At 32.5% G+C, this 15,028-nt stretch overlaps 1 protein-coding gene across 1 annotated transcript in view; it reads right to left on the bottom strand.

Annotated features, from left to right (window-relative positions):
• Positions 1–13,809, bottom strand: part of pasi1 (septate junction component pasiflora 1) — a 51,193-nt gene extending 37,384 nt beyond the window's left edge. The window contains exons 1-2 of the mRNA XM_035353657.2: positions 13,620–13,809; positions 12,234–12,330 (exon numbers count right to left, since the gene is read on the bottom strand). Of these exons, the coding sequence (XP_035209548.1) occupies positions 12,234–12,330; positions 13,620–13,712 (190 nt within the window). The 5' untranslated portion in view covers positions 13,713–13,809. The remainder of the gene's footprint in view (positions 1–12,233; positions 12,331–13,619) is intronic.
• Between the last annotated feature and the right edge of the window lie 1,219 nt (positions 13,810–15,028).

Genomic DNA, 15,028 nt, shown 5'->3' on the forward strand with positions numbered 1-15,028 from the left:
TTATTTAGACCATATCAATGCCAAGGAAAAACTTAGCGGTTCTCAGAATCGGTTGGTTTGGTTTAGTTTATTGAGATTACGGCAAAGCACATTAGAGCTATCTGCCAAAGGGGAGGGATGCCTTCGTGGAGGACTTTCTAACGGAAACTGGCTCATATACACGTTTCACATGGGGAAAACCTCGAGAACACCCATGCAGCCAGCCCGTTCGCGGTATTTGAACCTCAGACCGAACTACCACTGTTCAGCGACTTTACCACTCGGCCGCTGGTGGGCATTCTCAGAATCAAAAAAGAAAACTAGAGCAAAAAAAAAGAAGCTCAGAACTCCAGAATAACAATAGAATTATATTTAATAAACAAATCGCAAAAAGAAAACCAGAAGTTTAGAAGGATGAAGAAATAAAATCAGATTCAAATTGTATTTGTATTGCTGCTAAATGTTAATCAATAACACATCACAAGTAAAATACTCTAAAGATGATGAAGTTGGGGGCCCAAGTACATCAGGAGTCCCAAATCCATGTCCATTACTAATAAGTACAGGAAATGTAACAGAAACACTCACTGCAATTCTGGACGTTCTGGAGTACAAAGATGTTGCTTATTCAAAATTCTCTAATAATCTTCCAATAATATCGAACCATCTTTGCACCGAAATGATTATTCGTGGATGCCGCATATTTCAAAACGAATCCAGTCTAAATGCAATAGCAACATCAACTAATCGTCTATTGCCAAAATCTTGTGTTTTTTCTGACGAATTGGTAATGAAGAAGAAGGAACTGAAATAAACCGATCTTGGTTATTATATTCAACAAAAAATAACGCAGCGTACTACTTTTGCTGTTTACTGTTTGTTACATCAAACTCCGCTACACAGTCATCTTTTGCAACAGCATCTGGCTTTAATAAATGGAGGAAAAAAGACAAATTGATTAGCCATGAAAGAAGTCAAATTCGTCAAAAATTGTTTACAACATGGAAAAAAAGATTAATTAATAAAACGGGAATCGATAAATCATTAGAAGTAAATATACAGTCTGAAAAAGAACGGTGGCGAAACATATTGCAACGGATATTAGCTTGTAAGAAGTATATGATTATGCAAATTCTTCTCTACATGGTCATGTTGAAATTCTAGAGCTTCAAGATCGTACAAATGTCAGAAACTTATTAGCTTTACTGAAACTTGTAGCTCAGTTTGATCCACTGCTGGCTACTCTTCCAAAAAATGTCACAGAAATGCCAAGAACTGTCTCATACTTATCACCACAAATCCAAAATGAATTTATTCATCTTTTGGCATCCATAGTTTGAAATCAATTAATAAGTGACATCAAAAGAAATAAATATTACGGACTTTTATTTGATTCGACTCCTGATACTACTCATCGAGAACAAATGTCGCAAGTCTTTAGGTATGTAGATATTGATTTTACTAACAGAAAAGTTTCCATCAAAGAATCTTTTTTGAGATTTATTGAAATGCATGCTAAAGATGCAGCCTCAATTGAAAATACAATTTTAGAAAAATTAAATTCCGATCAGATTTCATTAACAAATTGTAGATTACAATGTTATAATAATGCTGCTGTGATGTCAGGTCACATACCTGGCGTTCAACTGAGAATTACGGGGGAAAAAATAATAAAGCTTTATTTGTAAATTGTGATAACCACTCATTAAATTTAGTGAGAGTCACTGTAGCTAAGCAAGACCCAATCATTATAACATGCTTTGGAATAATTGAAAACATATATCTCTTTTTCTCATGTTCAACATTACGATGGGAATTATTAAAAAATGCTTTAAAGAAAACTGTTAAACATGAATCTGAAACTCAATTGAGCACCAAAGCAAAAGTAGTTGGAGGACTGGAAGAATTAGTAGAATTATTAGAAAAATTAGCAGAGGATAGTACTACCACAAGTGACACCAGAAGTAAAGCTGCACTTTTATTGCAAAATATGCCGAATTTGTTTCATAACTTTAGTCCATTTTTGGCATAAAATCTTGAGGAGAACTGATCGTGTGCAGCTTAGGTTACAAGATCCCAAAAGGAATTTTAGAGAAGCGTTCTTGATCGTCTGCAGCAGGAAATAAATAAGCGATTTACACAACTAAGTGATCTTAACTCCAAATTTGGATTTTTACTGGACATTGAAATTTTATTAAACAAGGGTAATGTTGATAACAATCTTGAAAAGAATTGTAAAAATTTGGGTGAATTTTATAATACAGATTTTAATGGAACAGAACTTTGTCGAAATACGCGATTGCAAGATGTTACTCACCAGTAGAAAAAAGTTAACTTAAAACTCTATTACAAATTCTCACCTTTATAATATCGTATGGAGAAGATGTTTTTCCAAACCTGAGAGTCGCTCTACAAATACTCCTTACTATTTCAGTATCAATTGCTACCTGTGAATGTTCATTCAGCAAATTAAAATTAATTTTGACACATCTACGATCAACGATGGGACAAGATCGCCTACGTGACATAGCATTTTTAATTGTAGAAAGAGAAAATTTTTAAATGATCGACTTTGATGAAGTAATTGATAAATTTGCTTCATCAAAGGAAGAAAAATATATACATAATAATTAATTGTCTTCATTGATTATAATATTATATTATATAATATAATATTATATTATATAATATTATATTATAACATAATATTATATTATTAAATATAGCGACCTTATATATATTAACTTTTCAATTGTTTGAAAATTGTACTTTTTTTAATTAATTAAGTGTGTTAAATAAATAACATCTTTAACTTATTCTAGATGACCATATGTCCGACTTTTCTACTGACAGACAGATTTCCGAATCCAATTCCAGTCTTGGTTTTTTAACAAGATTCTTTTGCCTCAAATTTAAAGCCTAACCTGAGCCTGTGTCCCTATATACCTCGACAAACAGAACAGTATTTTGTAGAAGAATATGCAGTGATTATTCATAACATGTTATAGTATATTTTAAGCTAGGTTATTTTTGTCTTATATTCTTATTACGAGTATATTGTATATATTACATTACTATATGTTTTTCAGGGGGCGCCAGAAAGGTATTGTGCCCCGGGTGCCAGTTATGCTAGCTACGCCACTGCTCAATGATATTAATATCATTGGCAAAAGCCAGCAGTTGAATGGTTCCTTGCAAGATGGTTCCACTTGTGTTTATTTCAGGGTCTTTTATTATGGCCTTTTCTGGAGCTATATTAAACAGCAGGCAAGATAGTGATATGAAAATCAGCATTTAATAAAAAAAAAATCTTTGGAGGGAAAATTACTATGTCCACATTCATTCTTCTCACTTATTCATAATTACGTCATTGCCTAGCTACTGATGGTTGGAAATGAACATTTGGAACTCTGCTACGTACGTAACATTGCATTCTACCATATTAATGGCCTGGCACCCAGTTTCAAATCCCATGGTTCATTTTATCTGATTCTGGCCATAATTCAGTAAATAACTTTTGATTTATGGCAACCGGATTGATACCGATTATGCTTATAAAATGGCATAAGTCAAAGAAATACGGTTGTGCCTGAGTTTTCTTATTCATTAATTCACTAAATTTGTGTAGTAAGCAGTAAGTAGCATTCACAAATGCTTAGTTTAGGATGAGTTTATATAATTTATCTTTACTTGATTTTCACACTGAATTAATAACAAAACATAAAGCTGACTTCTGGATGTGAAAACCACCAAGATCCGAATGTACTTTCAAATAAAGAGTCCTGGCACAATATAGGTAAGAATTTTTGCTTATCTTTAAGTTTCAAAACATCACTCCGAAAATTTTTATTTGTAAATTAGGCCCAGTGACATTTATGGCATCCCTGTCAGGACAGACTTTAAAAAATTGGTATATAGTATAATAAAGAGTTGTGATTCTATTAGAATTAGCCTACTGGATGCTACAAGAGTTGTTGAACCATTTGGTCTATGGCTGTTTTTGCTTTTTGGAGATTGCCTTGTATGAATGTTATCTAATTGATATTGTTATTGACTTTCACTAATGCTGTCTTTAGCACTGAACTTTGTGATTTTAACATTTCACTGTTGAAGTTACATAGAACTGAAGTGTAATGCTGTTTAGTTGTATGGGCTTCCTTATGCTGTGTTGTAATTTGTTGCAACTTTTTTCTAATTTTTCTTTGGTAGAGGGAGCACTTTGGTGTATATGCTGTATGCATCACATTTAAGGTTACCCCATAGATGACAAGAAAGAGTGAAATGCCTTTCTTGCTTACACTTGCATACCTCAGATGCATAATTCTGTTCCCAGTTAAGATTTTTATGTGTCTTGGCCTGGCAAGCTCCTTTTTTGATAACAGATCTAGATTTTTTTTTTTTTTTTTGTTAATTTTTGCATCCAGAAACCAGATTTGTTCCAGGTGCATCTTAGTTCTTTATTTTATTATCAATCTGGTGTGAAATCAAGCAGAGAGAAAATATAACTTGTCCTTAACTAAACACTTATTTATACTACATATTGCTTATTGCAAATATTTATGGAAGTAATGAATAAGAAGGCAGAAACACAACCATATTCCTTAAAATAATGTCTTTTTCTATCATATCCAAAATGATCTGGTATTTGTTGCTAAAATTGAAAAGTTATTCAGTATATTGTGTACAGTCAGATGAAGTGAACCACAGAATTTGAGACATTCTCCCATCTTTGAGTTTTTTAAATATCAATAAGAAAAAGAAAATGGAAAAATTCAAAAACTGACATGCTAGATTCAACCTTAAAGTCTTACAGGTTGAATTTGTGAAGAAGTTTTAAAGTTCTTCCACAGCAAGAATGATTTACATGAGTTCTTTTGTCCTTCAAGAATTTTTTTGTGACAAATTAGGTATCATATATTGACTTCTATGAGCAGAGTCTTTGAAGAGTTTGCTAAAGTGTGTCTTGACTTCTGCTGCATGAATTCTTCCATCTTTATCTGGATAAGATACCTGTTTTCATGTGGCTACTTAACATATCGCCTCAATTAACTGGCTTCGATGGAGAAGTTTTCTTTCACAGGTCCTTTCACTAACTCACTTTCACAGCTAAGGTGAACCTTAGCCGTTGAATTTTCTTTGAATAGTTGTCGGTGTAGTAAATAATACTTTTTGGCTACTTCTTGAGTAGATTCAACTTTTCAATTATATCTTCTTTCACCCACTAATTAAACACGTCTTTGTATTCATGTAACTTTCCTATATTTTGTATTCGGATGGCTCTAAAATAGGAAATGTCAGACAAGCAGGTTATATCCCTAAGTAAAAGAACCTCAACAACTGCACAAAATGACAAGGATACCTAACATACAATAACAGCATTGATCAGACAGAACTTTCAGTAATATCAGCATGGAAAATAACAAGATTCCTTTATATCACAATTAAATCAGACAACTAGGTGGCAATACTATCATTTTGTAACACAAGTCTAAAAACTGTGCTCGAAATAAATCAATATTAAAAAAACTGCAAAATAAAAAAAACTGCACTTATGTGGATAAAATACCACAGTGGAGACTCAGACAATGACGATGCAAATGCAGTAGCAAAGAAGGCAGCACAAAAGCAAACTAAAGAACGCTTTGGTGTGCCATTTCCCAAAACCCACCTCAGGAATATACTAAACATACACACACAAAAGATCTGGCAACAAGACTAGAACGAAGTGACAACACATCATCGCACATACAAATTCTTTCCAAAAAAGAACAACAAATACACACACAAGCACACAAGATCCAGCACACACAGCACTCAAAGATTCCCTACCACAATATCTGTCAGACCATGGTCCATTCCCTGATTACTTCTGCAAGAGGACCCTGGCAATTACCAACACACGCTCATGCGGATCAATACATTTTCAAATGTCCACTCACAAAAGAACACTTGAAAGCGGCCTTCAATATTAACATACCTAGACAAATATTAATAACAAAGTGACACATCCTGCTGAACTCAAAATTGATTATGGAAAATCTGATTCATTAAGGGCTTGAAAACTGCTAGGCAGAACACGAGAAATGCAGAACATAATCAGCATCTACAATTAGGGCTTAATTTCTGTGATTAGAAGTGCCAGAGCCCTATAGAAGACCGTCAGCAAAGAGGAACAAGAGTAAATAAATAAATAAAATGACTATTAAACTCATTAATTTTAAAATTAAATAGTTAATTATTATCAAATAAATTAATACCCATTTAATTAATGTTTATAAATTGTTATTGAATCAATAATTATTAAATTAATTATAATTTAATTGATATTTATAAGATAATTATTATTTATTGAAATAATTAAAGATTGAAGTAATTAAATAATTAAAATTAAAAAAATTATCAGGAGAAAAATTGAAATTTAATAAGCTATTTTTAATATAATTTTATTGTTAAAATAAAATTTTTGAGACAAAATTTCTACTGAAATTATTATTCAATTACATAAAAGAAGTGCCGCAGCCTTCTTATTTAGGACTCCGGTGCGTTCTGGCCAGAATTATGATTTATTACAAAAACTAAGAAGCACCGGCCCAATTTAAGTTCTGATTGTAGGGAGGGGGGAAGTTCTTTTATCATCACAAAAATTAAATATACTTAAAGTATAGCTTATGAAAATTCCAGGGCGAAACAGAATGAGGGTATGAGTGGGTGGAAACAAAAAATGAGGGGAATCTTGGTGAGAGAGAACGTTCTCTTTGACTGCGGCTCTCTGCTGATATAATATATAGCCATCGAGCAGTTGTGTGTCAGGAGTAATACGAGTCCTAAATCTGATTCCTAAAGATGAATGTAAAGTTGCTGTTTACACTTTCCCCCCACACTAGTGGATACTGTGGGAAGACGATGTATAGGATGTGCTTCAGCAGTTTATTTCAGTATTTCTCTTATTGTACTTGCTGTCACTTAACACACATTTAAGAACACAAATTTTCCTTTCTGCAAGGATAACTAACTGTAAGCATCAATAAAAATACACTAGATACAATGGCATGGTGAGAAATTTACGCATTCCTACACAAACTCCCCCAAATTTACTGCCCCTCTTAAAGGGAAAGGTTTCCGCATGTGAGTGAGGGGACTTTACTTGAACGTCTCATGTTCTCATGAGTTCTTACTTCTAGGGAAATAGAGTATTGCAAAGGTCTGCTTATTATTAAACTAAAACGTTAGGAATTCTAATTTTTTTTCCCCTTTCAATTGTGGTTCAGTTTTATGAAAAGAAATACCAGAGCTCATCATATTTAAGGCTCCGCTGCACTCCAGCTAAAATTGTAATTGATCTTAAAAATTGACAAGTACCAGAGCCGGACTCCGGTGCAATTTAAGCACTGTCTGCAATGCACTAAATAATATACTAGGCTAGAAACAGAATGATTTAATAAATCAGGAATTTGCCCAGATGAACATGTACTACAGAATATGTTGCATAACAAATACATAACTGTGATATCAAACAAGTCTCATCCCCAACAATAGCCCATCACCTACTACACACCCATTTAAACTCAGCAGTGCATTAATGCCCTTGTGATAGTTAATTCTAAAGTTGGTTAGCAAGTTAGGGCATTACCTGTGCGATCCACGAAGTCACGCCTTCTCCACTCATTTCTACTACCTATATTTCTTGTCATCTTAATCAGCACTTCTCCATAGGAATGATTGGCACAAATTTTGTTTATACATTATCATTGAGCAAAATCGAAGTGTGTTTCAGATTTTTTTAAAAACAGGTCAAATAGAATATTTAATAAAACTGTAAGATGGAAGGGACATATTATAAGGTGCTCTCTTATTTAAATTATTATGTACCGCCAGTTTTACTCTTCATAAAGAATAGTAAGATTTTTAAATCTTTTTAGATGAGGTAAATTATCAAGAGGCAATTTTTTTAAAGAGGAGATTATTTTTTTTTTTTTTTTTTTTTTTTGACAAATCTGAAAGCCTAAATAAAATAAGAAAATAAGAATTCTACTTAAAAGTATTCAAAACAGTAATGATAATTATCCTACAATAATTAATCAATTTATTGCATCAAGAACAACATATTTATTTTTTCTGCAGAGGTTCCTCAAACTCAAAATTCTTACAAAAATTCTCCCCCCCCCCCGCCTTTTTTTTATTAAGAGTCAAAGTTACTCTCCCCTTCTATTATACAGTATAACTAGTAACGTTTGAACTATATTTCTCAAATATCTGCCAATGAACACATGTACTATGCCTCCTCATTTCTTATACACTTTTAACTTCTTGCTAACAGTACAAGCTACACCAAACAGTTCATTTTCCGCAACTTATTTATGATGTGCAGTTGTGGTTCTCAGTTTTATTATAAGAACGGTTGAAATACTTTTAGCAGTATAAATCTTTAAATGATTCTTATTTTCCATATACAGTCAAATATCAAAAGTATATCACACAGAAACTTGATTGAAAGCTTTATAAATATGTCAACTTTTAAATCAGAGTTAAAAAAAATAAAGATATAAATTGATCTCCCAGATTTTCATATTAAATTGAAAACTTATTCTACAAAGCACTTTTTACTAGCATATTACTTCTGTTTTTTAAATAACCGATGATTTGATTTTGGTTACATGTACTAGGTCACCTAGAACATTCAGCACATTTTCCAATAAAATTTTTTTTAATTATTATTCCTAATTATTTTGTGACCACTGATAAGAAATGACCTTGATCAAAGCAGATGTTTGAAAACGGCCTTTTCCGCTCACTTTTGTATTACTAATGCACACTCTCTTTTGTATTACTCTAGCATGTGTTGTGACATAGTTTTTGTTTCAGAGCAATGCTACGAATGAAGAACTCAAAACATAATACAAAAATGTGTGCTATATATGGGCAAAGTGCTGGTTCTGATGACACGATTTAAAGATGGTTAAAAATGTTTAAGCATAGAAATTTCAGCCTTTAAGATAATGCTCACTCTCAAAGACCATCATCTGTAAAACATGCACTTAATAAAACCAGTTATCACTGAAAATCCCTATACAATTCAAGAACTATCTGATAAACTAAATATTCCAAAAAGTTCAGTACATGTTCCTTTGAAGGAGACTATGTACCTAATTGCTACTTGTGTAAGGGTACCTCATGCTTTAACAGAGCAGAATATGCTTGCTCGAGTTTCGGTATATATTTTTTTGCTGAGAAAAAATAAATAAGCTCCATTTTTTTAAATGGGTCATTACTAGAGATGAGAAGTAGATATACGAGTATAATAATGTTACAAGAAAAATTTCATAGGGTCAGCTAAAAAAACCTTTAGTAAGATTCGGACTGTATCCCAAAAAAAAACAATGCTTTGTGTATTAAACTACAAAGGAATGGCATATTATGAATTGTTGCAATCAAGCAGTCTTAATAGCAGAAATCAAAACACCCAAAGTTGGCCAATCATCGAAGCGCTGTCTCTATCATGACAATGCACATATAAATGGTTTGATGAATGTTGGACATACACTTACTGGTTAAGGATGGGATGCTTTGCATCATCCCAATATTCACTGGACCTCACACCCTTGGATTTTCATTTTTACAGATACTTCAGACTTTTCTGAATGGCATGGAGTTCACTTCTTTGGAAACTGTTGAACATCTAGATAACTACTTTATGAATAAACACGACAAATTTTTTTAAAAAGCACTTTTCCGCCTGCCGTCATCTCTCTGGCAAAATGGTGTTTCAGTAACTTAATGAAATTTTCATACATTATTATACTGCTTGTCATTTAAAAACTTCATTTTGTGCATTTAAAATTGCTTACTTCTTTTAGGTCCCCATCATATGCCCTCAATTATCAATTTATCGGGATTTCTCATGGAATTGTTTAGCCAGTTTGTAACGGACACTTACGAGTCAAATAACTCTTCATGTATTCTATTATTTCATACATACCATGGTGCATCATAAACTTGATGTAGAACAGTACTTAGAGCAGTCTGCAATTCTTTTTGTTGTGCTGCATAAATAAGCTCAGGCAGGAGAGGCATAACGTAATGGTTTATGTTATGGCTTTCAAAACTAAGTCAAACTTTGCCAGTTAAGACAGATGACAATAAAATATATAGTACAGAAGGAATTCTAAAACTGTGGTCTATGAACTTGTTAAAGGTCAAACAGTCAATAATCAAGTGCCTGTAAGTGATTTTTCAAGCTAAGCTTCATTTGTTATAAATTAAAATGAAAAAAATGAAAAATTTAATTAAATACTAAAGTTAACGGTTAGTGCTGTCACCAATACAAGTTAAATAAAAGGGTACTAACATACTATTGCTTAGCAGAAGTAGGCAAATTTTCAGAAAGTGCTAAATCTGGCAATGATGTGCATAATCATTCTTCCGGAAACCATGCTCATAACAACCATTCCAGTTAAGGAATGCCATTTTTGTATACATTCTGTTTTGCTGCATTCAAATTTCAATGGTTTTTATACACAAATTGTGATATTTTTTACTTAGTTTTCAAGTTTGAGCTTGTGGAATCTGCCAGCAATGGAAGAAACTAGTAAACGGCAATAATACACAATTTTGCTGGGAATTTTCTAAAGGAGGAAATGCGTGATAGCCAAAGAGTGCACAAAGTTGAATCTCTGCAATTCTCTGATTTTTCTCAAGTGAAAGCAGATCACTGTGTACTTTGGGAGAAGAATAACACAAAAAAGTTGATCTTTGCAATATGGTAACTGGTAGTTTGGCGACATTTTGTAGGCGATAAAGGTTACTACCTGGCACTTTGGTAATAATGTGAGCAGTACTCAGTTCCGATTACGCATTATTTTGTGTGAGGGAAATGAGAGATCATGCGATATGTCATGTGACATTAATGGACGAATTACGGTTCTTTAATCGGAAAAGGGGGGAAATCGGGAAAAAATCTGGAAATTTTGTATTTGGCTTCATTCTGTGTTGTGTGAAACAGTGTTCCTGAATTTTTGGATCCCATGGCCGTAACTAAAGTGAATTCAAAATGGGTATTTATGTATGTATTAATTTAATGTATGTGCTCATTTATATTTTAAGTAGTGTTTTTGAATTTAATTATATTTTAATTAAATGATAGTTATTTTGTGAATTTTATGTTTGTAGGAATTTGGTATACGTTTTAGTTGAAGTAAACATGCATGGAAATAATTTAAATATCTGACAATAAGTATTTGTAATGGTTGCGGTATGAATTCGTTGGTGACGTGTATAATGTAATAGATGATTTAGAGGTAAAAGTTTTTGGATATTTTATTTATTTTATATGTGGAAATGTTCATATTTGGAAAGGGTAAATACTTTTTCGCGATCAGGTAATTTCATATATGTTCTTTTTACCGGGTTTAAAGATTGAGAAAATTGTCATGTATTTTCGTGAAATTTTTCTAATTTGTGAGAAAAAAGCAGTGTACATGGATATAGTGAAGAGTGTGCGCAATGCCATTTTTGTGAAATTCTGGGATGTTTTTTTAAGTAAAAATAAGTCGGCGTGTACATGGTTTATGTGTATGTGTTATTTTGAAAAACGCGTAAGGAGTATGGTATTGTGCACTTTTTCCCAATTTTGCAGTGAATATTTGTCATGATTAAGCAGTTTTGTTAGATAAAATTTCTAGCATAAGTGTAATTCGGCTAGTAGATTGTTGGAAGAAGTGTTCAGTAGATAAAAAGAAAAGAAACATGTCTTTACTTCGTGAAGACGAAATGGCGGCGGGAAAAAAAATAGAGGGTTGCTGTAGGAGAGTTGGTCGCCAAATTTTCGCCAAAATAACGCCAAGTTACCATAATGTAAAGATCAACCCACAAAAATTCAAAGAAGAATGCAAGTGTTTTATTTTTCTAATGTATGACATACTCCTCATTCAGTAATTTAAATTGCTAAAGCATGTTTTTTTTTTTTTTTTTCCTACGCTGATATTGTTTACCATTCTTAGTATAAATGCCAACAGTCTGAGAATCTTTCTAAAAAAGAAAGCGCAAAAACCACCAACTTGCACATGCTAAGTAATTTTCACATTTTCATCCGTAAAAGAACACCAAATTTCATGAGATGGTTGTGATAGTATACAAGTACCAATAAAAGCAATCTTCACTTATAAAGTTAAAGAATCACAACATTACAGTATTTTACACAGATTTAATCATACAATTTTTCTTTAACACACAATTTCTGTACTCTAAAGCATACTAACCAGATTTGTTCAGCTCAAAATAAGGACTATAGAATTCATCAGAATCACCTCCATCAATCACGTAGAGTGCATAACATATGAAAAGCAGATGAAAAATCTGTAAAGTAGTGGATGATATATATTAATATAATACATAATGTAAATACATTAAAATGAAAAGGAACCTTGAAAATTAAAGCACAATAAATAACTCAAACTATCACTACACCATAAGAAAACAGAAGGGATAAATTATATATGTTTTAATTCCTTTTTTAAAGTTATACACCCTTTATTGATTTTGCTAAATCAGTTCTGTCTCCTTAAAATTACATATGGTACAAGTTCTCATGCATATTTCAGAGGATATATTCTCATTCTTCATATATTATATCATTTGTTTGTATAGCTAGGCTAATTCAAAGCACAAAACATCCACCTTGTCCCTCCCCCTCATCCACAGTAGGTACCATGTAGGTACATTAATTACAAATTTTCTGACTGTAAAATATTTCTGGCTGTGTTATCAGTGTATCAGTCATCACATATATAATCATGTTTAGTTTTACATCTAAAATTTGCAAAGTGAGGGCTTTATAGTTAGTTGTGCAATAGCAGCTTATTTATCTTTCATGAAAAGGTAATAAAAATTCAAACAAAACTCTAAAAAACGTAAGAATAAGACATAAAATTTTCAGTGAATGCAACACACAGAACTGAAATTTCATATGACTTATAAGATTACGCTTGTAAAACCCATTAAACTAAAAATGGAAAATCGATATTGTCCTTAAAAACAGAATGATCTTGCTATACTTTCTTTGAAACATTTAAATATGAATAATACATATCTACCAACGATTCACAGCATTAAAATTGCATCTTCAACCTTGCACTCATTTTAATGACCGCTTTCCCTCCGAACCTACATAAATTTCGAGGAAAAAAAAAATATTTTACGTCAGTGTTGTTACAAAATTCATTGCCCTTAATACATTCACATCCATTTTAAGACTTAGAAATTTAATGTGCATACATACATTACAGACCCATTACTCGGAGATACAAATATATAAAGCGAGGAAGATCATTCTTTTACATTATAATATGCACATAAAATAAAAAAGCATACAGGTCTAATACTACGTTGAAAAATGTGCACACCCATAAATATATTAATGCATAAAATATTTAAAATTTTAAGCGAAACGCTTTCTCTTCTCTGTATGTATAAATTTTATAACACACAGTCATTTGTACATTTCTAACACAAATTGTTCAAATATTCACCTGTAATAGAATAACGGTTGTTCAAAATAAGCTTTAGTATACTCACTAATCATTATTTGGATTAATCACAGAAAACATAGGCATTTCAATAACAAAAAATTTGATTGATAATCTCACCCCCGTGTACAGTGAAGCATAATAACATCCAAGCTTGATAGTGGTCCATGAGTACACCATAAAAGGCGTATAACACTTGTTAAGTACAACCATTTTAAAAACAAAACTCACTAAATTTCAAAAATCAATAACGTCGCATACAGCTAGCTTTGTAGGCATAGGCAGTAAGCAACTAAAATGCTTTTGCCGGTTTCTCGCATGAATTGATTTGAAGTAGTAGGACACACCCCTATTGTATCTCAAAGCATTGGAGGAAAGATGTTTTTATTAGCTCCGTAGATACAACTGAAAATTTCTTTTTCTTTCTTGCATCTTGTTCTACAACACTTCAGAGTATTCAAAATGTGAGACATTAACCTTTATTCTAAACTTAACTTTAGACCTCTCGTGTGTTCAGAGCAGTTTTAAACTCAATGATATTTCAAGTGATATTTCGTTAACTATCCCAAAAAGATATTTTAAAATGATCTGAAAGAAAATTAAAATCTACGTTTATTCCATTAATGTTAAAATAGTACATTATTTCTTCTCTTTTTACAGAAGCACGTTTTCAAATAGTTTCTAAAATATGACAAGTGTTTTAGGTAGTTTAGGATAACTTTTAAAGCAGAAATGATACATGGAAGTGTCTTTCATGCTTTCATGGAGGTTTTTTTTTTTTCCTTCCCCACTACTAATAACATATAGCAGTGCTTCCTTGTGGCGTCTGAGGCAAGGCGTTTGCTTGCAATACATGTGCTCGCGCAGGAGCGCTACCCCGAGGGTAATATTTATGCCGATTTTCTAGCATGTGAGAGTTCTAATATGTGAGAAAGGTCCATAAAAACTTCGGGTGAAGCGGTGAACAAGGTGTCACAGGTGCAAAATTATGCAGTAAATTCCTAAACAGTCTTATGTGCCGAACGAGTCCAATAGGTATACCTGTCGTGACGCGTAGAAGTGAAGAGTGCGAGGTAAGTGCACGAAAAGAAATGCCATCAAATTGCCAAACTTAACTCTTATACAATTAGTAGTTTAATAAAATAGTAGCAGTAGTTATGAAAAATGGTTTACTTAGGGCAAGAGGAATAGCGCATAAGATTATGAAGATTACTAACAGCAATAAAGAAGCCATTGGCATTATGTGACTCGTGTATTTGTATAGTTGTGTGGTGATTTTTTTACTGGCGTAGCCCGTATAGGGTCATAGGGCAAGCTTTGTTTTGCAAGGTGGACCGGGCTGCGCCCTAACAAAAAAAAATAGTAGCACATACAATACACAAGAGTGCAGCAGTAAGTAAGTACACAGATAATACACAGTTTTATAAACAGAGTTACTAAAATACGATTATAAAAAATATATATATTTATCAGAAATTATTTACGTTATATACAAAATTTAAGGGAGGTGCCTGGGCACTGCTCGAAGT

The sequence above is a fragment of the Stegodyphus dumicola genome, chromosome X2, assembly GCF_044657685.1.
Source record: "Stegodyphus dumicola isolate Sdum_Otavi_A_Nest chromosome X2, ASM4465768v1".
Lineage (NCBI taxonomy): Eukaryota > Metazoa > Arthropoda > Arachnida > Araneae > Eresidae > Stegodyphus > Stegodyphus dumicola.